The 24,736-nt window shown below is 39.4% G+C and overlaps 1 protein-coding gene across 1 annotated transcript; it reads left to right on the plus strand.

The window, feature by feature from the left end:
• Positions 1 to 28: 28 nt before the first annotated feature.
• Positions 29 to 19,651, plus strand: CZH9orf85 (chromosome Z C9orf85 homolog). The gene is made up of 4 exons (XM_048932517.1): positions 29 to 183; positions 9,716 to 9,822; positions 14,974 to 15,087; positions 18,896 to 19,651. The coding sequence occupies exons 1-4, from the start codon at positions 82 to 84 to the stop codon at positions 19,110 to 19,112; spliced, it is 540 nt and encodes a 179-aa protein (XP_048788474.1). The 5' UTR covers positions 29 to 81; the 3' UTR covers positions 19,113 to 19,651.
• The last annotated feature ends 5,085 nt before the right edge of the window (positions 19,652 to 24,736 follow it).

Genomic DNA, 24,736 nt, shown 5'->3' on the forward strand with positions numbered 1-24,736 from the left:
GCTTCCGCCAATGGCAGATGGAGGGTCGGGGGAGGAGCGGTTCCGGGGCACGCGCGGCCTGCAGCGGCGGTTGCCGGGGGAATGAGCTCCGAGAAGGGGAACGTGGCGCGCAGGCGGCCCCAGCGCCACCAGAACGCGCGCGCCTTCAGGAACGACAAGTACGACACCAGCGCGCGGCTGAAGGTAGGCGCAGGGCTGGGCCTAGGCGGGGGTCGGAGCTGGCCTTGGGCCCGCCGCCGGGAAGTGTGAGGGCTGAAGGGAGGCCCGGGAGGCACCCGGGGTCAGAGGCGGGGCGGGGCGGACGGGGCGGCAGGAGCCGAGGCCTCGTGCGGTGATTGGAACCTACAGTGAGAAATGCTCGTCGAGTCACTTCCACGTAAGAAAGGAAAGCTGAAATAAAGTGTTCACCTCTGCACTGTGAGTGCAGAGTTGTCTGCGGGGTTGGCAGCCCGACTTCTGGAAAGGTGCTCGCATTGAAGATCTCTTGTATCACCTTATTTCTGACATCTCAGCATAGTCAAAATTAATTTTGAACGACTTCAGCTATCATGTCTACGCGACAAGTCACGCTTTTGAGACAACTGAGAAAGCACTCATGTTTGCTTTAAGGCTTGAATAAACCCGGAGGTGTGCTTAGGGGTGGCTCCATACAGCTGCCTCCTGCTGCTTCATCAGGGCCTCTATTGCACGCATGGCAGTGGTCTGGTACTTTCACACCACTGTTACAAAAGACCATTGTTGTCTTTTAATTAGTTTCCAAGAAAGGCAAAGGAAATGGTTCACAATGTATTCCTGGAATACCTTCTATCTACATACAGTTGTGGCAACATAATAGTGCTGTGAGGATGAAGACCACTCAGTGTGCTGAGCAGTATCATCACTGCAGAGAGGTGCTTGGTTTTATGACAAAATGCCTTATGAAACTGGGAAATGTGAATAAAACAAAACACGAGATGAGCACTCTGGAGGAGGAATATGTAGCGCTGTTGTCATTCTGTCAGTGTCCCTTTAAGTAGGTTAGATTGTCAAAAAGAATTGAGAGGAGGGGAATAAACTGGTAAGTCAAAACAGTGGCACCAAAGGGTTGCGGTTTCTTTTTTTTTTTTTCCCCAAGTGTTTGTAGGACTGGTTCTGCAAGTTGAACGGGCTGTTTTCCTGCTCCAAGCATCACCAGTATTATTAATTGTTTGAGTCACTTTGTGATCTCCGATTGTACAGATAAATGTGTTTTCCTGTATGTATCCGTATGAAACATCCTAGAGAGCAGGTCAATCAGAAAAGTCCTTAAAGAGAAAATGAGTTCAGATTTGTAACTGAAACGATCTCTTTAAAGTACACTTTGGTATTTTTTTTTCCTTTTTTTTTTTTTCTTTTTTTTTTTTTTAGTATATTTGATATCTGAGAGAACTGGCTCCACAGTGCCATGAACTTATATAAATAAATATTTTTAAAAAAGCATCGTTTGAACACAGTCAAGATTCAGTGCAGGAACTGAATTCAATGTGAAACTGTGTCTTTCTTTTCCAAGGAAGTGCTTTCTTCCTCTTTGTACCTGCCAGTTCTTGGAGATTGCTGAATATAGGGAAGAAGCTGCTTCCTATTACAGGGTAGTGGGAAAGAAAGTTTGTTTTCTTGTGTTGTACTTTTGTATACAAATTCAAATTTTTGCCTTCTTTTAATAAAGAATATGCAGAGGCCATTATAATGATAACTTGGCTTGATTCTACCATTTAAGAAACTTGAAAAGAGATTTAACAAGATTTAGGTGGTGACTAATGTTATGCCACGCATGCTGAATATTGGCATGAGCTTAGCTTCTCTTGTCACTCCTATGTACTGGTGTGGTCCTGAGTGATCACATTGACTACAGACATCTAAGCTGTAATGAGACAAAGGAAGAAAGTGGTAGTTTGATCATGGCACAGAACTGGGACATTCCTCCTTTCCATATCCTACTGGCTATCAGTTTAGAATGCTGAGTTGCTGAGTGGGTGGATCTCCAGTAAATCACTACTATTTTAAGTTTGTGGCCTGTCTTTAGCTACTGTTGTACACAGTGCAGCTCAGTGCCATCTTCAGTCTGTAGAATTATTTTTAGCTTAAAATTCATATCTTTGTGCATGTGTGCACTGCATTAGCAATGCTGGATATCAAGTTCGGTAGCTTCAGGTTGTACTGTGATTGAAGCTGAGGTAGTTATTTTCATGTCTATTTCTAGTCTTCTCTTTGAATAAGTGGCTGAAGAGGAAATTACTATAATAGTCATTACTTTTTGTTGCTATTTCTTGTTTGTTATGTTTTGAAAGGTTTTATACTTTCTATCTGAAATGAATTGGCATCCATTTTCTAATCTTAAAGACTAGTTACGATTACTTGTAGAACATGCCGAAAGGGCACTTGTGTTTCTCCTAATGACCAGGCCCTACTGCCTGCATTACTTTGGGATAGGCTAGATGAGCTGAAAACAGTGCATGTTACATCTGACCCATGTTTGGGTAGCTGCCTACGAAGTGCTGGGAAAGCCTGCATGCTGGGATGAATGAAGAAGGAAGGGCTGGACAGAATAAAACACACTGCTGTTAGTTATTGAAATTGGGAATTTTGTTTGTGGGTGATTGCTTTACCTAGTATATTCTGGAACAGATGCTTGTGACTCTGAGCTGAGGAATATACATTATGTTATATAAACATAAATTCTTAATTATTATTATTACTTAAGACAGTGTGGAAACTGGAAATAAAGGTAATTCTAGAGATGAAAGAAAGCAGTGTTCAATAGGAACATTTAGAACTCCATTGTAATGAGATGGTAGGCCACAAAATGATTCATATTTACACCCAAATGACTGATCTGTTTCTCGGTTTCTTCCCCTCATTAATTACACTCCAGATGATAATCCAGATTTTCCAAAATTTCGGATGTTATTAACTCTGAACCTCAACTTTACCATTATGCTGATGCTAGCTACTTCTTCAGCTGGCTGTGTAGATAATTTGTTTTAGTTGAGGCACTGGTCAAGACTGTGAGAAGGCACTGGGAAGAGGCTTAATTGCGGAGTCAATGAATGAGACTTAGAAGTTCAGAAGGGAAGATGTAGGTACACTGGTAGCCAAATGGAAGTGACAGATAACACTGCTGGAATTTGTCTTGCTGCAACATAGGGCAACTTGGCAGGATAAAGTCTGATTTCTAGCTATTCCTTTTCTTCTGAGTTTGAAAGTGAATTCAGGCTTATCTTGCAGTTTTTCATGTAGGTAGAAGAGAAGTAAACTGAACATATATTTTGGACTGTGACAAGACTGCGCTGAAGGTAGACTCAGTACATATGCACATTGTAAATTCTTCTAAATATGCACAGTCTCATACGTTCTGAGATATGTGGTTGTTCTTGGAGAATGAAGTTGTTAAGAACCTCTCCGCTGATGTGAAAAAAGGCTAAATGTCTTGGAGATCAAGAAGGCCATTTGGAATTGGGCTTAAAAGGAAGATTTCGATTTCGTGTGTTTTAAAGTCAGTGTATGCTGTATGTGAGCAAGTGAAGTTTGCTGGGGAAACTGATTTCAGTCTGTGAGGCATGTACTATAGCAAATACAAGGATTTTCTATCACAGAGTTTGTCTGTTAGTTTGCACTGTTCTGTTCTAACTACTTTGTAGTTGTACACTGGAGATTGTGTGGAGTCTTGTTTTTCTGAGAATGCAGTCACTCAGAAATGTTGCATTCAGCTTTGTTGATCCAATCAGTATCTGCTGTTTCTTATGAGAAGAAAGATTTTGGATAGCATTGATGCCGTGTTGATTTATAGTAGAATAAGCCACTGATGTGTCGTAGAAGTCTGCTGTCAGTGCAGTGAATCAAAACACACGTGCATGCACACATAATTAGAAACTTCCAGACAGACAGTGAGGCATCTTTGAAACCCCATTATTACATCCTCCTTGTGACTGCTTCTTTAATGCTAAGCTTAAGCTAGGAGTCATTTTGTGAGCCAGGTTAGTAGGTGTAGGCACATGTGTTTACTTTAATACTTTCTGAACTGCTTTTGGCAGATTGTTAAATGTTTTAATGTTGGGTTAGTTGAGCATACAGAGGATGCTGTTTTATTGATGCAGTTGACCTGACTGTGTATATTATATGCACATGGAATGTTTTGTGACTGTATACTTCAGACTTGTTTATATATGCCAGCGTTGCATAATTGCTGTGTCTTTGGAGAACGTACAGAAGTACTGCAAGCATTGAATGAGCTATCCTGATATTGGAGGAAGTATGGTAAAGGGGAAGAGGAAAGAGCTAGTATGTAAAATAGGGAAATGAAAGTAAAAAACGACTGTGACAGAAGCAGAATCTAATCTGAGTAGTTTTCACACCTAGAAAAAACATTTCAGACCAGAAGCATTAAGCATTACCATGTTGTTGTGTGTGAGAAAGCTGAGTGAAAGCTGTTTAAAAAAAAGTTTGAATGGAAAAGATGTTTGAAATCCTATTTCAGGTCTTTGTGTATGTAGTTGGGTTTTTTATACTGTTAGATGAAAGCAAGCTATTAAATGGTTGAAAAGAAAGAAGTCTGAATATGTGAAACGTATCAGATACATACAACAGTGAATATTAATGGGAAAAACAAGCAACAGAGAAATTTATTTTACTATTAATTTCCATGTTATGGCTGAGATAGAAGGGAAGTTTCTCTTCATGCTTGTGAAAGGAACTTAATCTTACATGTTTCTCAATCAAAAAATAATAAAAAATGATCCAAATGTTTAATTTTGCACAATTTTATTGGCTTCATCAAGTCTGTTTTGCTCATGAAGAGCAGCTTGTATTAGTAAGATTTAAAAATCAGGTACTATTTATGAGCAAGATAAACGTAGAAGACAAGCACAAATCAAGATTTAACTGGGTAAATCTGCGGCTTAATGTGCTTTACATCAATCCATTGTTCTGTTTTGATTTTCTAATTCCCTGGCTAGTGGAAGGATGTTAGAATTGGTTTCCCATTCAGATATGCTGAGCCAATGATTAACCATCTCACCCCATACCTGCAGTGCCAAAATTGAGTAAAAAATAAAGGACATGGCTGAAGAGGAGGAAGGTACTGTGCTGTATATGTGCCTGTTAGAAGGATGAAGTTGAAACTTAAAATCTGTTGTCTTTCTTCCAATTGCCAACTTCTGAGCAGATTCCTCGTTTTTCTTTGAATTCCAAATTGTTAAATTTGTAGTCCTACAGATGGCTGTTGATAAGTCCAGGTGCCTTGCATCAGGACTGAAGTACAGTAGCTACAGCCAAATTTGGTGTCTTTTTCTGGTACCAGTAATACCACAGCATTTACGGCATGCTTCTTCCAAGAGTGTTTTGTTTCTATTACGATTGAACATTTAGTACTTTAATAAAGTGTTAAATTTCCTATTCAATAAGGTTTTAAATCTTCTTAGATTCTTGAGAACATTCTTTGTTACTTATGTTAGAGTCCTCTTATTGTTTATCAGCTACATGTCTGTTGGAGAACTGTTAGTAATATGACTGGAAGTAATTTCAAAAGCAATTTCAAAATTAAAGAGGTAGGAAAGTTTGGGAATGGTGATTCATTTTGTTACCGATCTTAGGAATTATCTCAATTTTGAGTTTCTTCTATTTTATCTTTAGTCTCATTTTTGCACTTTGTTTAAATTTCTTATCTGAGAAAGGAACAGAACAGAAGTGGTACATTTGATATTGGTGGAAGGAGCAGGAGCATCCCTGCATACTTCCTGTAACTGTATCTCTGTACTGGCAGATAAGCACTCCATTGTTTGGAATGAAATTGGCCTCTTAGCTCTCCTGACTTGCTGCATTTACTTATCATTTCTACTGTGACTTGAAAATCTGTCTCTGCAGAAGCCACCTTCATTCTTACAGCACAGTCCTCTGTACTTCAATTATATCTTTCTTCATTTCCCCTAGGGAATCTACAGTTTCATTGCCTCTCCCACTGAAGCTTTGTTTAGTCAGGGTGATGGGCATCTCTTCAAAATGTGATTATCTTTTAACTACTCAGTGTGATATGTAAAAATTAAATTTGGTAACGTTGAATTTCTTTCTCTTCGTGACTTTTGTGTCCAAGCTCTTGGTGTTTTGGTCAATGTACTTAATTTATAGCTTTGTCCTGAATGTTTGGAGTATGACTGATTGAACCAGGAATGTGGAATAGTTGAAACTTGACTGTAAAAACAGTCTAAATATACAGACCTGCTCTGTACCTGGCAGAGGTTGACTGACTTTATATAGATAATGTACTTGTTACTATGAAATGGAATTACTTTATTTTTTGAGCTTCTCATATATTACTCATAATACATGAGAGAGTTTCTGTGGGGAAACAGTGAATTAGAGTATTGGAGGGAGGACTTCAGAATGAGTTCAGATAAGACTCTGGAACTTGTTCGAAACAAAGCTGGCATATATGCTATGTGGCAAGTCCTTGGTCTTGCTCTAAGAGGCATTTCCAAGCATTCTGAGTGCTGTCTTATGAGCAATGTGAAAAGACATCTTTGCAACTCAGCATGATCTGCCTTTTTGTTTTTTAAAAAATAAAATGAAAAATTAATGACTGGAAGATTAGCCTTGAGAAAAGAAGACTGAGAGGGGACCTGATCCAGGTCTATAAATATCTAAAGTGTGGGGGGCAGAATGGCAAGGCTGGACTGTTTTCAGTGGTGAGTGGAGACAGGACAAGGGGAAACAGCCAGAAACTGGAGCATAGGAAGTTCCACACAAATGTGCAAAGGAACTTCTTTACAGTGAGGTGACGGAGCACTGGAACAGGCTGCCCAGGGGGGTGGTGGAGTCTCCTTCTCTGGAGATGTTCAAGACCTGCCTGGATGCCTACCTGTGCGACCTGCTGTAGGGAACCTGCTTTGGCAGGGGGGTTGGACTTGATGATCTCTGGGGGTCCCTTCCGACCCCTACAATTCTGTGATTCTGTGATTCTGTGATTATTATATATTCAGGAGCTGTATGAGATATGGGAGTGGAAGGGGGGGAAAGGGAGGAGAAGAAGTGCTATTAATAATAACTATATGCATTTCACTGTACCATAAGAATCATTCAGTAGCATCTGAAGTAAGATGTCTGTTCTACAGACTTTGAGTTTCCTTCAAATGAGAGGTGAAAGTAATGCCTGCCTTACTCTGCACTGTTTACGCCACACACACCTTCAGTGTGGCCTCCTAAATTCCAGGTGTGTTACACATCGCTGAGCCAATCCCTGTGTCACGTAGGGACAGGGTTCTGTCCCCAGCACTGGTAGTATGACACGTTATTGGAAACTAGGTGTTTGTCAGCAAGGAAGCTAACTCTTGTTTCAAAAGAAGGTGTTAGCAACTTCTTTAGCAGTTATTTCAACTGTCTTCAGTGTGAACTGTTGCAGTGTTTTTAAGTTTATTGGGTTCTGCCTTGACAATACCAAAAGTAATTGATTACAGTAAAGCATGCTTGTGAATACAAATGACCTTTGTGTCAGTCTTCCCTCCTGCATTACTAATTAATGCAAATTAGGATAGTGAGAGGGAGAACTGGGAAGTTGGGTCTTATTTGCACATTTTTAGAAACTTATTATGGCTATCCTGCTTGGAATCTTTATGCAAATTAAGCACTGGAAAGAAGGCATATCTTCAAATTGCATGTATTTTGAAAGTATGAGCACAATCAAGCTGACCTGTTTGATTGGCAACATTTTCACAGGTATCTACTGAGGACTTTTTATTGATTTTCTTCTCTCAGAAAGTTTTTGTGTTGTCTGAATAACTGTGTTTCCCGGCAAACTTCATTCCCAGTACATAGCAGGCATCAGAGCTTTCTTTATTATAGCATTTTACAAAATCTCTTTTTTTTTTTTCCTTCTGAATGGGGGGGAGTATGGTGTCTTTTATTTCTTTTTAATATGCTAAGTCAGTATTCAATTACTTGAAAGAAGTTTTCTGTCTTTTAACTTTCCAGACAAGAAGTGCCGCAGCTGAACAAGTGAAGCCGAGTGAAAATGAAAACATTACAAAGCAGATTCCATAGTAGTCTCACTCATGTGTAGTATTTCCTCTACCACATACCTTTTTAGGCATGGAGTAAGATATTGCGTGTTTAAAGCTAGACTTATTCTTCTAATTGAAACTTCCATCTAATTGAGGTAGACTTTTTTGGTGTAGTAAGAAGCTCAGTAAGGTCATAAAACTAAGAAATTATTTCAGTAGCTGCTGTATGCATAGGTGAACTTTTTAACTTATTTCTGAAATAGTATTATAAAGCCAGATACTGATTAATGTAGAATCTATCCCAAAGAACTTTTGGATATTTTAAGCAATAAATCAATAAATGTGGTTTTGGCCACCTTATAGTTTTTGAATATCATTTTGCATCTGTTTCAAAATACACAGACTTTTTATTATTTTTTTATTTTCAGTGAAAATTTTGTTTTCATAGTTATGCATGAGTAAAACTGTATAATAATTGTAATTACTGCTGATGTTTTTGTTTAGAGAAAGTATGAAAGTAAGTTGAGTGAACTAGTATTCATCACTTGGTCTTTAAGGCAAGTGTGGTTTGTTCCTGTTCACTATCTCTGAAGAACTTGCCTTGTGCAAACCGTACCAACCAGTTGATAGTTCATATTGCCAATCAAACTAAACACAAAAAGTTACAGAAGATCTTACAATAAATTTGGTATTATCTTGAGAATTTATTGTAGTTTGAAAGACCATTTTGACTTTTTTTTAATTTTATCGTAGATGCTCAAGTGCAGAAATGTACTACATTTTCATAGGGGAAGTTTATGGTGAAAGAAACATGGAATGGTTTGCCAGCAAATATGCTAATTCCATTTGACTGTGGTCTAAGAAAGACTTGTGAGACTACTCATTTCAAGTGTGTACACAGGTTGCTCTGAAAGTAGTGCCTCCTATTTACTTTCATGAAAACTATGGTGATACAAAGAGGGCAAAAACATTATTTGGTAGAGCAAATTCTCAGCTACAAAACCACTGTTTGGTCTCCATAGGTGTCCATCAAATGTTGATGGATGCTAGAGGGTGCATTTTTTTTCTGCTTGCATGAATTCAGTTCCACACCTTCGCTTCATACACACTCCATGTCGGATGCCATTTTGTCGGACTGCCCCTCGACTGCCATCTGTCCCATAGCAACAGAACGTAATGGAATATTGATGGGAGGGTTCAATCTCTACTGCCATATCACCAACATCTAACTCTGATACTGTTGTCCAACATCATAAAATAGGGGACACTGCTTTTGGAGAACACCTGTAGTGTGGAATTATCTTGAGCAATAATAAGCTAAATTTTAAGTCTTGTGAGGTATCTTTTCCAAATAAAGACAGTGTTTTTCAGGGTTCATTTCTGCTTCAGAGACGTAATAATAATAATGATAATAATAAAATAACAATATACCATAAATAACATAAGAACACAGTTCATATTATACCTACTACTTATATTAGTGTTGTAACTATGTTAGTAATACCAAAGACTACCTCAAAGTAGAGGGTGACCTCACCACTCTTTCTGCTGAAGAAAATAACAAGTGGTAAATGTATAAAATGATTAACATCAGATAATTTTCTAAATACAGTGTGAATCACATGATGCGTAAAAATGCTTTCTAAGCAAGATTATACTTATAAAGATAAGAAAGCTTCTCTGATTCTCATTATTATTTGTTTATTTAGAAAATAAATTCTAAACTTCATGACGGAGTGTGTCAGCATTGTAAAGGTATTTTGGAGTGGCGGGTAAAATTCAGCAAGTATAAACTACTATCAAAACCTAAAAAATGGTGAGTACAGATGCTTTGTCTTAATCACTGGCAGTATTGTTTATGAACTTTCTGGAGCATATTTTGTTTTTGGAAACTCGTAGATGCTACAAGTCTATACTACTTATATATCATGTTTTTCAGTCTGGAGTCTGCAGCAATAATCAAAATACTGTATTAATTTTCCATTTCTTTAATGCTTTTATCTTAAATATTAGAAAACATAGCAAAGCAGCTGCTTCCTTCCTCACTGTTAAAATGTTTGAATATTCTTAATGATCATTTTGAACCTGTAAGTTTCCAAAAACATGTCAGTGTCCTCCCAGAAAAAGAGTTAGAACTGAATCAGTTACAGTGTGATTTTCTCAGATCTTGTAGCAAGTCAGAATTGCACATCTGTAGAGATTCTTACATCAATGTCTCCAGATGCAGCTAACATTCCAGCAATGAAACACTGAACTCAAGGAAACTGTAGCTGGGATGTGGTGCATAAAGTAATCAGCTTTGTCTCCCTAGCTCCTTCTGTATTTGTATGTTGTTCTTAGTTACATACTTCTGATATATATGCTTCTGAACCAGTTGGGGAGGTTATGTGAGAACATGCATAACTTCCTGAATGATTGTGTCTTAATTTTGGTTTTCTTAAGTCTGAAAGAGAAGGAATATCTGTTCATACTGTATCTGCTACTTACATGAAGTTTTACTTTTTAATATGAAGCCATACACAAAAAATATTTTGTTTTTAAACAGTGTCATCCTTTCATGTTCAAGAAAAAATCGTTCTACTTAATGTAGAAGTCTCTAGTTTCCAAAGTGGATGTTCTGGGTTATGCTTACCACTAAGTAGGGATTCAAAAACAAAAAATCTTTCACAGGTGACAAATAGATCATGCAGATGGGCATGGCATGGCAGTAAGGGTGTGGTGCACAATTCACACAGGTAGTGAGCACAGCAAGAGCACAAGGGGGTCTGCTTTCTTCTGTCTATCTGGTTACAGTAGGGAGCAGCACTCTACTGAGAAACATGGTGACCACCCACCAAGCAGTTGGCCCGAGGTAGAAACCTAAATGAAGGAGGCACCACAACCTTTTCGGTCTGATATGTGCACTTGGATGGACTTCCCTAGGAGTGACAGAGCTGCCCAGAACTTTGAGCCTGAGGGCAGAGTAGGGTGTCATGGTTGCAGGTGTGCCCAGCTTGATTAACTTTTTGAGCTGGTGGCCAGGTTGCATGAGGAAAACACCAGGCTGAGATGTATCCAGCAGTTGGAGAGACTGTGATGCTTGGTGTCATACAGTAACAGAAGCCAGACCAACAGCCCTGTCTTAAGTTTCAGCAAGGGAAAGAAGATAAGCAGACTTCTGGCCCTAAGGAGTCAGACGGCAAAAAAAATTTCAAAATGAGGGAAACTGGACCTTTGTCTCTACTCAGGCCAACAGGAGAAGCCTTTCTCTTGCCTCTGAAATATTCTCAAGCAACAGATGTGAAGCTCTGGGGATGGGAAGAGAAGAACGTCTGGACAGTGGCTGAGAACTGGAAAGGAGCAACCAAGTTAAGATGGTCCAACCAAAAATCTGAGTTAGAACCAGTGCAGTTAAAGAAAAGGCAAAGCATCTTTGTGATTAGGGATTTTGCCCTGAGAAGCACTGAGGCTCCCATTTGCTGCCCAGATAATCATTTAAGAAGTTTTCTGTCTGCCAGAAGCCTGCATCTGGGACATCCAGAAGAGGCTACCAGGTGTGAAAAAGCTGGGGGGCTACTGTCTGCTGTTGGTCTTTCAAGCTGGCTCACAGAAGGCTGCAATTAGGAAATTACAAAATGTTAAAAAGGACTTTTTGACCCTTGGGAAGATGATGAAGGGAGTGGAAGCATAGGTAGTATTCTTGTCATGGTTCTGTGATTTTTGGTTATTGGTGTTCCACATCATAACATCATGTAGTCCACTGGGAGTTGAAGTGTTAATGCTCCAGTTCTGGGTACCCAGAAGAGAAGAACTAGATTCCCTAGAAGACTGTTCACTGTGCTGTTATCATTTCTGCTCAGGGGGAGCAGACATAAGGCTGTGGTAGGTCATCTGACCTCCTCTTCTAAGTCAGGCTCTCCTCCATGTTGCTGAAACAGACTGCGCATCTCACCTCAATGTTACGGTGAGGCCTATCCACCTTTCAGACACTCTCTCATTATATGTATTAGCTTCAATTCTAATTATATTGTATTATGGTGTATTGTCATGCATTCCGATACCATATTTAGTAAATTAGTTTGATTCTCCTCAGATGTTGCTGCTATTTTTATTTTGGGCTCCCTGTTTCCCTTTTGTGGAGATATGGATTTGCAAAATCCCTCCACCTTCCTAGTCACAGAGCTGGGCCAAACCAGCCTGTAAACCGTTGACAGTTCTCCTCAGTCCTCCTGGTTGGATACTAGGAACCAGGAAGAGAATGGACCAGTTTGTGAATGGACGCATGGGTGTCTTTTGATTGTATGATTTAGGTTGCACCTTTGTATAAACTGGACATGTTTATGTTGGTTGGGATATAACTAAGCAGGATGGCAAAGAACATACCTTGGCAGCTAGCTGGCAGGACTGATCATCAGAGCATAAAACTAAATTTGTTGGAGGAAGGAGATGTGCTACTGAGTGACAGAGAAGAGCTGGAAACACTGTCACTTCAGGAAGCAGAAGGGGAAAACCTCAGATTTATCCTGGTGGAACTTAGGACATATGGGAGGGTAACATGGTCAATAGGCCAGCTGAAGTGACTACACCAGTGCACACAGCATGGTGTATGGAGATGGAAACTTGGTAATTAGAAAACACTGACCTAATTGCTATCTTAGAAACATGATGGGACCAATCATACAACCAAAATACTGTGATTAAGGGCTACAGTCTTTTTAGAAGGGATAGGCAAGGCAGGAGGGGCAATAGAGTTTCTCTCTATGTTAAGAAGAGGGTAGATTGCAAACAGCTGACTGAGAAACAGCCATGACCAGGTTAAAAGCTTGTGGATTAAAATCAGGGACGAAACCAACAAAGGACATCTGATTGTCAGGGTTAACTGCAGGCTGCCTTATTAAGAGGAACCTGTTGACGAGACCTTCTTGCTTCAGCTACAGGAGGCATTGTGCTTGCAGCATCTTATCCTGATAGGGGGATTTCAGCCACCTGGAAATTTGCTGGGAAAACAACATGGCATGATACAAGTAATCCTGGAGTCTACTGAGGATAAATTCCTGATCCAGATATTGGACAGACCAACTAGAAGTGAAGTGTTACTGGCTGATAAACCTCACTTCTTTGCCTGGAAAGATCATGGAACAGGTCCTCCTGGAAGATATATTAAGGAACATCAGGGACGAGCTAGCAATCCCATACAGCCAGCATGGTTTCACCAAGGACATATCATGCCTGACCAGTCTGATCACCTTCTGTAATGATGGAGTGTCAGCATCTGTGGGCCAAAGAAGGGCAAACTGGTATCATCTGCCTGGACTTGTGACAGGCCATTGATATGGTCCAACCACATCCTTATCTCCAAATTGGAGAGAGATAGATTTCAAGGGTGGACTGTTTGGTGGGTAAGTAAGTGGTTGTGTGGTCACAGCCACAGGGTTGTGGTCAATGGCTCTGTGTCCAGGTGGGGGCTGGTCACAAATGGTGTTGTCCAGGAGTCTGCCTTGGGACTGGTATTCTTTAACATCCTTATCAATGGCATAGATGGTGGGAGTGAGTGCACCCTCAGCAAGTTCTCTGATGACATCAAGCTGAATGTTGTAGTTGATATGGCAGAAGGAAGGGATGTCATCTAGATGGATCTTGACCGGCTTGATTGTTTTGTCTTCTCTCTATCCACCTCCAAAAGTAAGAAAAAAAAAAAAAAAAAAGCATACAAAAAGATTTGTAAATCAGGGAAGCATGAAGAATAGAAAAAGTGGCTTTGCAGGACAGCTGCTTCTGACTAAGTATGTTGTCATAGTTTTGAACAAGAAAATTAGACTTCATATCATTCTTAACTCTAATTCTGCAGTGATTTTTTTGTTGTTGTTCCCACATCCATTGGATACTATGCTGGCTGAATGGACCAGTGTTCTGAAAGACGTAGGCTATTAAGAATTTCAATTGGTTAAGCTTCAAAATGAAATAAATACATACTTTAAAAGCATGACTTTCAAGCTAAGAAACTGAAATATTTACATCACAGAGTATGGAAATTAAGGACTTATGCATATAAATTTATTTATATTTTTTTAACCTCTTTTTAAATTACGATTTTTAGTAGAACTACAGCTTAGCCTTTAATTTCATTTTGGGTATTTAAGTATTAAAAATTAAAGTATTAAAGACAAACTGGCTTGCATTAATAGTGTACAGTGAGACACAACTGAGAAGATCTGTAGAAATGTTAGAGTCTTACAAGACATTGATATATACTTGATGTTTGTCTTTATCCTGTTAGTCTACAAATTGAGTGTTTAGAACTGTATGCTACATACTAAAGCTTTCCTGATAGACTTTGAGTGCCTGAAGAACCAAGCAAGGATGACTTATTTTAAGACAGCTGCCTGGTGTGGGTTATTTAATTCCAGGTTCTGTTCAACAAAAATACAAGGCATTAAAAGTGTCAGCTGAACATTAAGCCATAGCATTTCAGAAATTATTTGATGAACAGAGTTCTACCATACTTGAAAACAGTAACCAAAAACCTCTAGAAATTTAGGATGGTTTTGTTTAGGATAAAGTTCCTTGCAGGCATGGATTTGTAGAAAGCAAAGTCCAGCACTGGTTTTGTTTATATTCTGAGAAGTTCAAGAAAAAGACATTGCATTGTTTTGTTTGAAACCTTTCAATCTGTAAAAATGTATGCACCTTCTTATACTGTGTTTTTATTTTCTTTTATTGGTAAGCCAGATGAATAATTTATGCAGCTTTTAGAGCAAAATAACTTATTGAAATGAATTGAAAGATCTGTTTTGTCACTTTAATGTGAGATTTTTTTTTTTAATTTAATATTTTTTTCTTCAGTTTTAGTTTTAATATTAAAGAATGAGACTGGACTATAGAAATTCTTTTGAAGGCTCTCTGTGTTGTGTGTGTTGTCTTTCAACACAGAATATTTAATAAGTGCTTGTCAAAGAAACAAGTAATTATGTTTTCTTTCTCTTCACAGTGTGAAGTGCCTCCAGAAAGCTGTGAAAGATCCTTACCACATTATTTGTCGACCATGTGCTAGTAAACTAGAAGTTTGTGCCAAATGTGGAAAGGAAAAAGAAATTGTAATTCCGTAAGTAGCTCATAAATTATATAGTTTCAGTACTGTGCTTCTTTTTTCCCTTTTTAATAAGGCTTGTTTGGAAACTATACAAGACACTGTTACGCTTCATGCCATGTTCTGAATAATCCTGACAGAAATCAGTAGAAGTCATCAGCTTCATTTTCTTCTGCTGAAACCAAGGTGGAATGCTTATTGATGTTAGTGAGGCTGGGCCAAATAAGTCTTACTCAAATAAGACACTTTATTATAATACCAAAGAGAAGATTGTATTTCTACCTTAGGAACAAAGTACTTTGAAATAGATTTAAATATAGAGCATCATAAAATATGCATAAGCCAATTTACTGTTTGCATCTTGTGTGTCATTTGATGATTCAGTTACCAGGAACAGAAATAAAGATGGGCTGATACTGAGCACAGTTACTGCAGTGTTTTTAGCAGGCTTTCCTCTTTTTTTTTTAATTCTTTTAGTAAATAAGTCACTTTTATTGAGCATTCTATATTAATTTACTGGTCTATGACTGCTCATCAGCAGCTAACTAGTTAGTCAGACTGTTTATATACAATCATACGTATATACGTGTATACACTGTGCCTGGGAAAATCATAGAGCAGATTCTCCTGGAAGATATATTAAGGCACATCAGGGATGAGCTGGCAATCCCATACAGCCAGCATGGCTTCACCAAGGACATATCATGCCTGACCAGTCTGATCACCTTCTGTGATGATGGAGTGACAGCATCTGTGGGCCAAAGAAGGGCAAACTGGTATCATCTGCCTGGACTTGTGACAGGCCATTGATATGGTCCAACCACATCCTTATCTCCAAATTGGAGAGAGATAGATTTCAAGGGTGGACTGTTTGGTGGGTAAGTAAGTGGTTGTGTGGTCACAGCCACAGGGTTGTGGTCAATGGCTCTCTGTCCAGGTGGAGGCTGGTCACGAATGGTGTTGTCCAGGTGTCTGCCTTGGGACTGGTATTCTTTAACATCCTTATCAATGGCATAGATGGTGGGAGTGAGTGCACCCTCAGCAAGTTCTCTGATGACACCAAGCTGTATACTGTCATATGGTATTTTGAGGATAAGGAGAAGGCTGGGGTTCTCAATGCCTTCTTTACATCTTCCTTTAATAGGCAGATCAGTTATTCTCAGGGACTTTACACCCTGATCTGGAAGTCTGGGATTAGACTCCCGGGTGATTCAGGTGGATACAGTTAGAGAGCCCCGCCTCCATCTGGGCTGTCACAAGTCCATGGTACTGGACAGGCTTCATCCTAGGTTGCTGACAAAGCTGGCGGGGGTGATTGCCAAGCCGGTCTTGGTCATCTACCAGTGCTCCTGGTTATCTGGAGAGGTCCCAGGGGATTGGAGGCTTGCAGATCTCCAATCTACAAGAAGGATCATAAGGAGGATCCAGGGAAGTATAGGCCTGTCAACCTGACCTTGCTACCAGGGAAAGTTATGGAGCAAATCATCTTGGGTGAGATCACACGGCATGTGCGAGGCATCCAAGGGATCAGGCCTGGCCAGCACGGGTTTATGAAAGGCAGGTTGTGCTTGACCAACCTCATCTTCTAGGACTAGGTGACCAGACTCGCAAATGAGGGGAAGGCTGTTGATATAGTCTCCCTAGACTTTAGCAAAGACTTTGACACAGTCTCTCACATAATTCTTCTGGGGAAACTGGCTGCCCAAGGCCTGGACAGGTATGCCCTTCTTTGGGTAAGGAACTGGTTAGAGGGCCATGCCCAACAGGTAGTGGTGAATGGAGTGAAGTCCAGCTGGCGACCCATTACAAGTGGTGTCCCCCAGGGGTCTGAGGCCCATCTTGTTTAATATCTTTATTGATGACCTAGATGAGGGGATTGAGTGTACCCTCAGTAAGTTTGCAGATGACACCAAGCTGTGAGGTGGTGTCATTGCACCTGAGAGTAGGAAGGTCCTTCAGAGGGATTTAGATAAGCTGGATCACTGGGCTGAGGTGGATGGGATGAGGTTCAACAAGGCCAAGTGTTGGGTCCTGCACTTTGGGCACAATAACCCCATGCAGCGCTGTAGGCTTGGGGCTGAGTGGCTGGATGAGTGTGAAGAGGAAAGGGACCTGGGAGTGTTGGTTGATTCTCGGCTGAACATGAGCCAACAGTGTGCCCAGGTGGCCAAGAGGGCCAACAGCATTCTGGCCTGCATTAGAAATAGCGTGGCCAGCAGGAGCAGGGAGGTGATCATCCACCTCTACTCAGCAATGGTGAGGCCGCACCTCGAGTACTGTGTTCAGTTTTGGATCCTTCACTACAAAAAAGACATTGAGGCCCTGGAAAACGCAACTGGTGAGGGATGTGGAGCACAAATCTTATGAGGAGCAGCTGAGGGAGCTGGGATTATTTACTCTGGAGAAGGGGAGGCTCAGGGGAGACTTCATTGCACTCTACAACTTCCTGAAGGGAGGTTGTGATGAGGAGGGGTTTGGCCTCTTCTTCCAGGCAACGAACAGGACCTGAGGAAATGACCACAATTTGTACCAGAGGAGGTTTAGGTTAGACATGAGGAAGAACTTTTTCTCTCAGAGAGTGGTCAGGCACTGGAATGGCTGCCCAGGGAGGTGGTGGAGTCGCCGTTGTCCCTGGCAGTGTTCAAGAGGCGTCTGGATGAGGAGCTACGAGATATGGTTTAGTGCTTGTGGTAGCAATGGTGATGGGAGGATGGTTGGACTAGTTGATCTTGCAGGTCCTTTCCAACCTTGTGACTCTATAATTCTATGATTCTAGTTGATATGGCAGGAGGAAGGAATGCCAGCCAGAATGAGCTTGATAAACTTGTAAGGTGGGCCCATGTGAAGCCAATGAGGTTTAACAAAAGAAAGTATAAGATTTTGCACTTGGTTTGGGTAATCCCAGCTATGTATATGGACTTGGAGAAGAATTCTTTGAGAGTAGCCCTGCTGAGAAGGACTTAGGGGTCTTGGTAGGTGAAATGCTTAGCGTGAGCCAGCAGTGTGTGGTTGCAGACTGGAAGGCCAGCAGTATCCTAGGCTACATCAGAAGAGGGGTGGCCAGAAGGACAAGGAAGGTGGTCTTCTCTCATGAGGCCCCAGCTGGAGTCCTGCCTCCAGTCTTTGCACACAGGAAAAATGTAGAGCTGTTCAAGAGAGTCCAGAGGAGGGCCATGATGCTGATCAGAGGGCCAGAGAACCTCTTCTGTAAAGACAGGCTTAAGGAGCCTGTCTTGTTTGGTCTGGGGAAGAGAAGGCTGCAGGAAGATTTCATTGTGGCCTTCCATTATTTAAAGGGAAGTCGTAAACAAGAGAGTCAAGTTTTTACACAGGTAGATAGAGATAGGACAAGGGGAAATAGTTTTAAAGTAAAGGAGAGAAGATTTATGTTAGATGTCAGGGGAAGCTTTTCACTGAGAGGTTGGTGAAATGCTGGAACAGGTTGCCCAGAGAGGTTGTGGATGCCTCGTCCCTGAAGGTATTCAAGGCCAAGCTGGATGGGATTCTGGGCAACCAGGCCTAGCACTTATCTACTGATTGGTAATCCTGCATGTGGTAGGGGAGTTGGAACTTGATTAATCCTTAAGTTTCCTTCCAACTTAAGTTATTTTATGATTTTATCATACTTAAATATGTATTCTTTTTATTTCTTAGTCTCTTTTCCCTTACTGTCTACTCAACATGAAAGTAATTTTAGATTATTTTCTCCTTTCTCCTTCCCCCACCACCCAGGTAGACTGTTGTGTCCTTCATCCCATTCTTATTTAAAATATTTATAAATTCCAGAAGTAATAGTTGCTAACTTAATATTGATTTTTTGCAGGATCAATAAAGGACAAGATGGAATTGAGGATAAGACTACTAAAAACAGCCAGGAAAGTGGACTGGAGGATGAACTGGATTTTGACACGAACTTGAGTAGTACAGACAGTGAAGAAGATTCTGATAGGCTTGAAGAAAGTTTTAGAAGTATGAACTTTGAAAGGACAGAGATTCAAAAACTTGAGTTTGTAGAAGAGACTGTACACAATGAATTGTGATAGACTGATGCTTTCCTCTGACTTCTGCTCTGAAAACCTGGTCTGACATTTAAAATCCTCATGTATTGGCACAGTGTGTTTTGATTCTTGTTGTGGAGAGACTTGTTACTTGTTTGAAAGACTCAGAGTTTGAATCTTTAAGTACAGTTATTTCTTGTATGGATGTTCCTCTGTGTGTTATTGATATGAGTCCAGTATTACACAGCTGTTGTATTGCCATTTGTAAAACTACATGGACATCTGTAGTTCAAATAAAGAAATAAAAAGTTCTGTCATTTAAAAAAAAAAAAAAAAAAAAGTTAAACCAATTTTAATAGATTTTGAGGGAAGAACTTGCATCTTTTGTCAGTGAGCTTCCAGAGGCCATGACAGAAATATCAAGTAATCATTGTTCTTACTCCAGATGTCTCTTTTCCATGGGAAGAGTGCCTAAGTGCCATCAATATCCATTTCATATTTGTGACCTTGTTTTTACCAAAATTTTGAAATGGAAAAAAGAAAAAAAAAAAAGAGCTTAAGACTTTAGAATTTTTCATACATGTTCCACACTTTCTTTTCATTCGGATGTAGACATAATGTAGTTTCCTCTAATACAAAAACACTTAGGTGCCATGCAGGGATGCTAATATAGAATTGTGTTAAATAAGTTACGATTTCAAATGCCGTACTATTACATAGCAGGATTCCTGACTTTCAGTTCCTTGTAGGGATTATTTCAATGTAGACTAAGCTCTAAGAAGAACTTCATTGAAATGAACTTCTGCTGGATTCAGTGTGGTTTGATTTGTTTTATGTCATCTGCCACATCTATGAATAATGCAGGAGAAGTGCTTCTTGTTTACTAAATGGTTTAATGCAAGAACAACTAACAATATAGTTTTTACTGACCACTGAAAAAGTAACCAGCTTGTTTGGTGTTGTCTGAATTGCAGTTACCAGGCACAGAAAAAAACAAAAAACAAAACAAAAAACAAAACAAAACAAAACAAAACTAAAAATGTCTTCTTCAAATCAATTGTGAGGGACTTTGACTTGTGTTTTTCTTTCAAAATGTGGAAATATTGAAACTTTTATTTCTTTTGGATAGGGATAGCCACCATGTCTCTACCGTAGCTGACTTTCAAAGAAAATCTGCTTATCAAGATATGGAGTGCTAAGATATAGAGCGGTCAGGAGCACAGAACCTGTTCAGATTGAAATGACAGCATTAGTATTTAGTATTGTTAATAATACACAACAGCAAAATTCTTGTAATCAGTCATCTAGCATTGAGCTCGTATCTTTTTTTTCTTTACTGCTTGTGTGCTCGTCACTACAGATAAGGCCTTAAGCATTATGCTTTTTAATATCTTCTATTTAGATCTGTCTTTCACTTTTATATATTTCCATGGGACATTAAAAGATCACATTTACTTTTTCTGAACTTCTTGTAAATTTGTATACCAACATCTAAAACATCATTTTTAAATTATCTCTAAGGACTAGTAATCTGCATGGTTTAATTCTTGTTTCTTTTCTGTGCTGCCCATCTGCTTTTGAAGAAAGAAATTTTTCTATGTCCATTTTCTGCATATATTGATTTTTGCAAAGTGTTTTATGATAACCGTGAGCACCAAGCAATTGCAAATCATGGATTCTCTGTTCTTCTTAATACATCAAGACTTATAGCTCTTCACTGAGACAAAGTGTAATGTTTGCTAACTATTTGAATATCATTTTTATGCTTATTTGCAATCATAAAGCACAAGAATTTATGACCAAAACAACCAGTCTCCTTCTTTTTCCCTCTATCTATAAATATGTTGTTTACAAGCTAAACAACTAGCTTTGTGATCAACTCAGATTATTTCACTCAATTTCAATAAATAAAAAATTCATCATTATAAAATGTATGGAATGGTGATGGCTTGGCTTGGCTTGGCTTGGCTTGGAAGAGTCCATTAGTTAATCTGCAGGTCACTAAGAGATGCTTAATGGTAGAAGTTGTGTGGTGTTTAGAAGAGACTAGAAGATGGACAGAAGGTCACACCGCATTGACAGATATGTCCTCCCACCAGGTCAGCAGTGACGTCTGTCTTTGTGTGACGTTGCCTGTTGTTCTGCCAGTTGACGCTGGTAAAGACAGAGTAAACATGGAACATCCCCAGCAGACACTGCAAATGCATGGTGATTCTGGCGTGTAGTTAATAAGTAATCTGGCATCAGCTGCAGAGAGGGGCTCTACGAAGGGGAAATGTGAGTTTTCATGAGAATGATATGCCTACAGGAAACATTCTTTCACTTGGAAAAATTTGATAATAACCTAGCCTTCTGTCCAAAGGTGAAAGGAAATCCTGAAATGATAGGAAAACTTGAGCAATTGGCAGTAAGAAAAGGGGAAGGGCTGCCTTGTCAAAGTCATTGTTATAATCTATCAGTATGGAGGAAGAGACGTTGAACAACAAGAGCAACCAAAACAAAAGGTGTTATAAAATAGTTTGAAGTTAACATATTTGCGTGTCGTAACTAATTGTCTATTCAGAGTTTACTTGGGTAGTTGATGCTACTAGTATGACAAGATGTTACAAGACTGATTCTACAAGGCTATGATGAAATTGCTGGGATTGAGCAAAACTACAGGGGTGGCTGGCAGGATTTAGCCTAACAAAGACACTCTCTGAAGACAGCTCTTGATGTTGGGTCGTTGGTCTTAATTGTAGTTAAAAGATGCACTAATGAAAATGACTGCTGCAACTAAAACAGCATACTCACATGGTGGTGTGAGTCAGCTTGTAAAATTCTGTGTTCATGTATGTTTGCTGTTACAGGGAAAATAAGTTTTACTGAAGATACCTCGAACATGGGAATAAAAAGAGCAGTCTTTGTTTTCTTATTAATTTTTGACAGAAGTCAGAATATATTTGGAATTATAGGGAGATATAATTTTTATAAGATTTAAGCAATAGTTCAGAATTGCAGGGTTTTTTTTTTTTTTTTTTTTTTTTTTTGTTGTGTGTGTGTGTGCGTGAAGTGCTTGTTGAAATGAGAGTTCTCTAGAGATAGAACCTCTTTAAATACTGATCTTTGATAGAAAAAAAAAAAAAATTGGTGAGAAAATCACATGAAAGATCAACTTTTAGAAGGAAATTCTTTCCTGAGAGAGTGATGAGGCACTGGCACAGGCTGCCTGCAAAGGCTGTGACTGCCCCATCCTTGGTGGTGTTCAGGTGTCCAGGTTGGATGAGGCCATGTGCAAACTGATCTGGTGGGTGTAAACCCTATCCGTGGCAGAGTGGTTGGATCTTTAAGGTCCCTTCTGACAAAAGCCATTCTATGATCAATCTGGAAAGGTTTTATGTTTTCTGACCAGGGTAGTTACACAATAGGAATCATCTTTGGATTTTTAAAGTATTTTTTTTAACTGAGATTTTGAAGGGCTCCTACTTCTTCTTTTACAAGGAATATTGTGAGTTTGTAAACTTAACAAGAGGGGAAATGCTATCACCATGAGGCAGTATGCTGAGATGATATTTAGGAGATCTGTGTAGGATGACTGACAGAGATTTCAGGAATTTTACTGAGCATTGTGGGTAGATGCCTAGTACATTACTGAAGAAGGGAATGATAGATGTTAATAATTAGTCATCTGAAGAATAAAGAAGATGGGGTGATGCTGCTGGTACAGGTGGATTCCTGTTAACTAATTGTCCTTACGAGCGTTATCAATTCTCATTTGGTGTGACTCATCGCTGATAGTAATTAGATAATGGACTGTTGATATTTGTGTAAGGCATGCAGGATGATTCTCACTTTATTAGGGGAAATGCTTATCATAGAACTGGTCATTATTTACTTCATCAGGTTTCCGGAAAACAAAATTCCCATATGTATGGATGTGTTCAGAGAATCTGGATTCATTGCAACATGAGGAAAGTCCTTTTTATGGATGCTGCTGCTTCCTAGCACTATTTTCTATCAATCTGTTTTGTCAAAATTTGCTGGTATCTCTGAAACATATTCAAGTGTTTTAAAGTATCTTGTGGTACAAAAAGAATTGCCAATGATTTACTCCTAGTTTTGCATGGGGTTGGGCAGTTTTTCTCTTGTCTACTGATTGATCTATATTCCTCTAAAGTATATAATACCAGCCTCTGAAGCTTTATAGGACTACTGGTTAATTAAGAAGAGGGTAAGTAGTTTTCTCCCTATAATGGGCATGTACTTGGATGCTGAGATGCAAATCATAGCATTAGCAAGGAAAATAGAGGAAAAAAATAGCAGGTAGTGAAAAATGAGCCACCTCTAGCCCTACAATTACATGTGTTTTCTTTGTTCAGGAATTCTCACAAATAAATGGACTCCGACAGAAAATGCAAAACTGCCTCTCCTTATAGGAAGCATCTCTCTGACTTAAGCTGCTAATGAGGAAAGGATTCTAAGAAGCATAAGGAGACCTTCTTAATAACAAGATGTTTAGGGTGCTGGTCATACACACTGTCAGCATGTTTCATTTCTTCTGCCTGCCTTTTATCTGAAAGCTTTTAAGAGGACAAAGGTATATATGAAAAGTACATGTTCTATATACATGCTCTCATCACATACAGTGAGTATGTAAAGTGGGGTTCTTGTCCTCAAAACAGTTGAAAACATACTAGTGTTTGAAATGAGGTAGATCTGTGCAGAGATTGATAGCGTGTTCTCAGACAAATCACCTGTAGCGGGCTAGAAATGAAATACTTGCCAAGTTTCACACAGTGGATATTTTTGTTGGATTCTTTAAAACAGTTAAGATAAAATAACAGGGAAGTTTGCTTTTTTGTTTGTTTGTTTTTCCTACAGAAATAAGTTAGCAAACCAGTGTTTCTAACTTCACAAATTGAAGTCACAATACAATACAGGCCGCAGACAACACATTAGAATTTTACTTGAATTTCAGTTGTGCATCGTCCGTATTTCAATTCACCACTGATGGAATTTTTAGAAAACCAGGTTAAAGAGTTTGGTGTAATTGCATAACTAAGAGGGCTTTGAAAGCAGTACCAAATTGTTTGTTTGGTTATTTATCTGTTCATTTATGTACTGATGCAACTGCAGCACAGAAGACCATGTTTTAGTACAAAAATATGAAATGGTTATGTGTGTTCCTGAATAGTAGCACTCACTTTAAATGTCTCTTTATAGGACAGCTTGTATTTCTGAGAGTCAAGTTTGTCATACTTATGTTCCCAGCACTTCTCTTACTGTTCCCTGTGTACTTCCTGAGCAAGCCTGACATAGTGTGCGAAAATAGTCCATGAAGATTAACCACAGTTTAAGTGCTTTTAAGTGTAGCAATAGTGAAACTTGTAACACTTGTTAAATCAAGGACTGCAGAGGGATTATGTGACAGTTTGAACTGCTCTCTCTAGCCGACTTCCTCACTAGTAATTCCTTTTTTCTCAGTCTGGCTCTGCACTGTGCAAATTGCTAGCTTAAATAAGAATTGATACAGCCTATGAGCTGTAACTACCTTTCTCCAGGTTATTCTGTGTAGCAACAACACGTTGTTGTATGTAAAATGAAATGAAGCTGAAATTCTTGGAGAAGAGATAAAAGGACCCTACGGCATTTCTTGTTATCGTAGAGAAGTGCAGAATAACCCTAAA

This window comes from Lagopus muta, chromosome Z (genome assembly GCF_023343835.1).
Source record: "Lagopus muta isolate bLagMut1 chromosome Z, bLagMut1 primary, whole genome shotgun sequence".
NCBI lineage: Eukaryota > Metazoa > Chordata > Aves > Galliformes > Phasianidae > Lagopus > Lagopus muta.

What these genes read in the sequence shown, in the direction of transcription:
- CZH9orf85 (XM_048932517.1), top strand. Translation starts at nt 82, where the DNA reads ATGAGCTCCGAGAAGGGGAACGTGGCGCGCAGGCGGCCCCAGCGCCAC. An exon ending in ACACCAGCGCGCGGCTGAAG is followed by an intron (nt 184 to 9,715) that starts GTAGGCGCAGGG and finishes TTGTTTATTTAG; the next exon opens with AAAATAAATTCTAAACTTCA. An exon ending in CTATCAAAACCTAAAAAATG is followed by an intron (nt 9,823 to 14,973) that starts GTGAGTACAGAT and finishes TTCTCTTCACAG; the next exon opens with TGTGAAGTGCCTCCAGAAAG.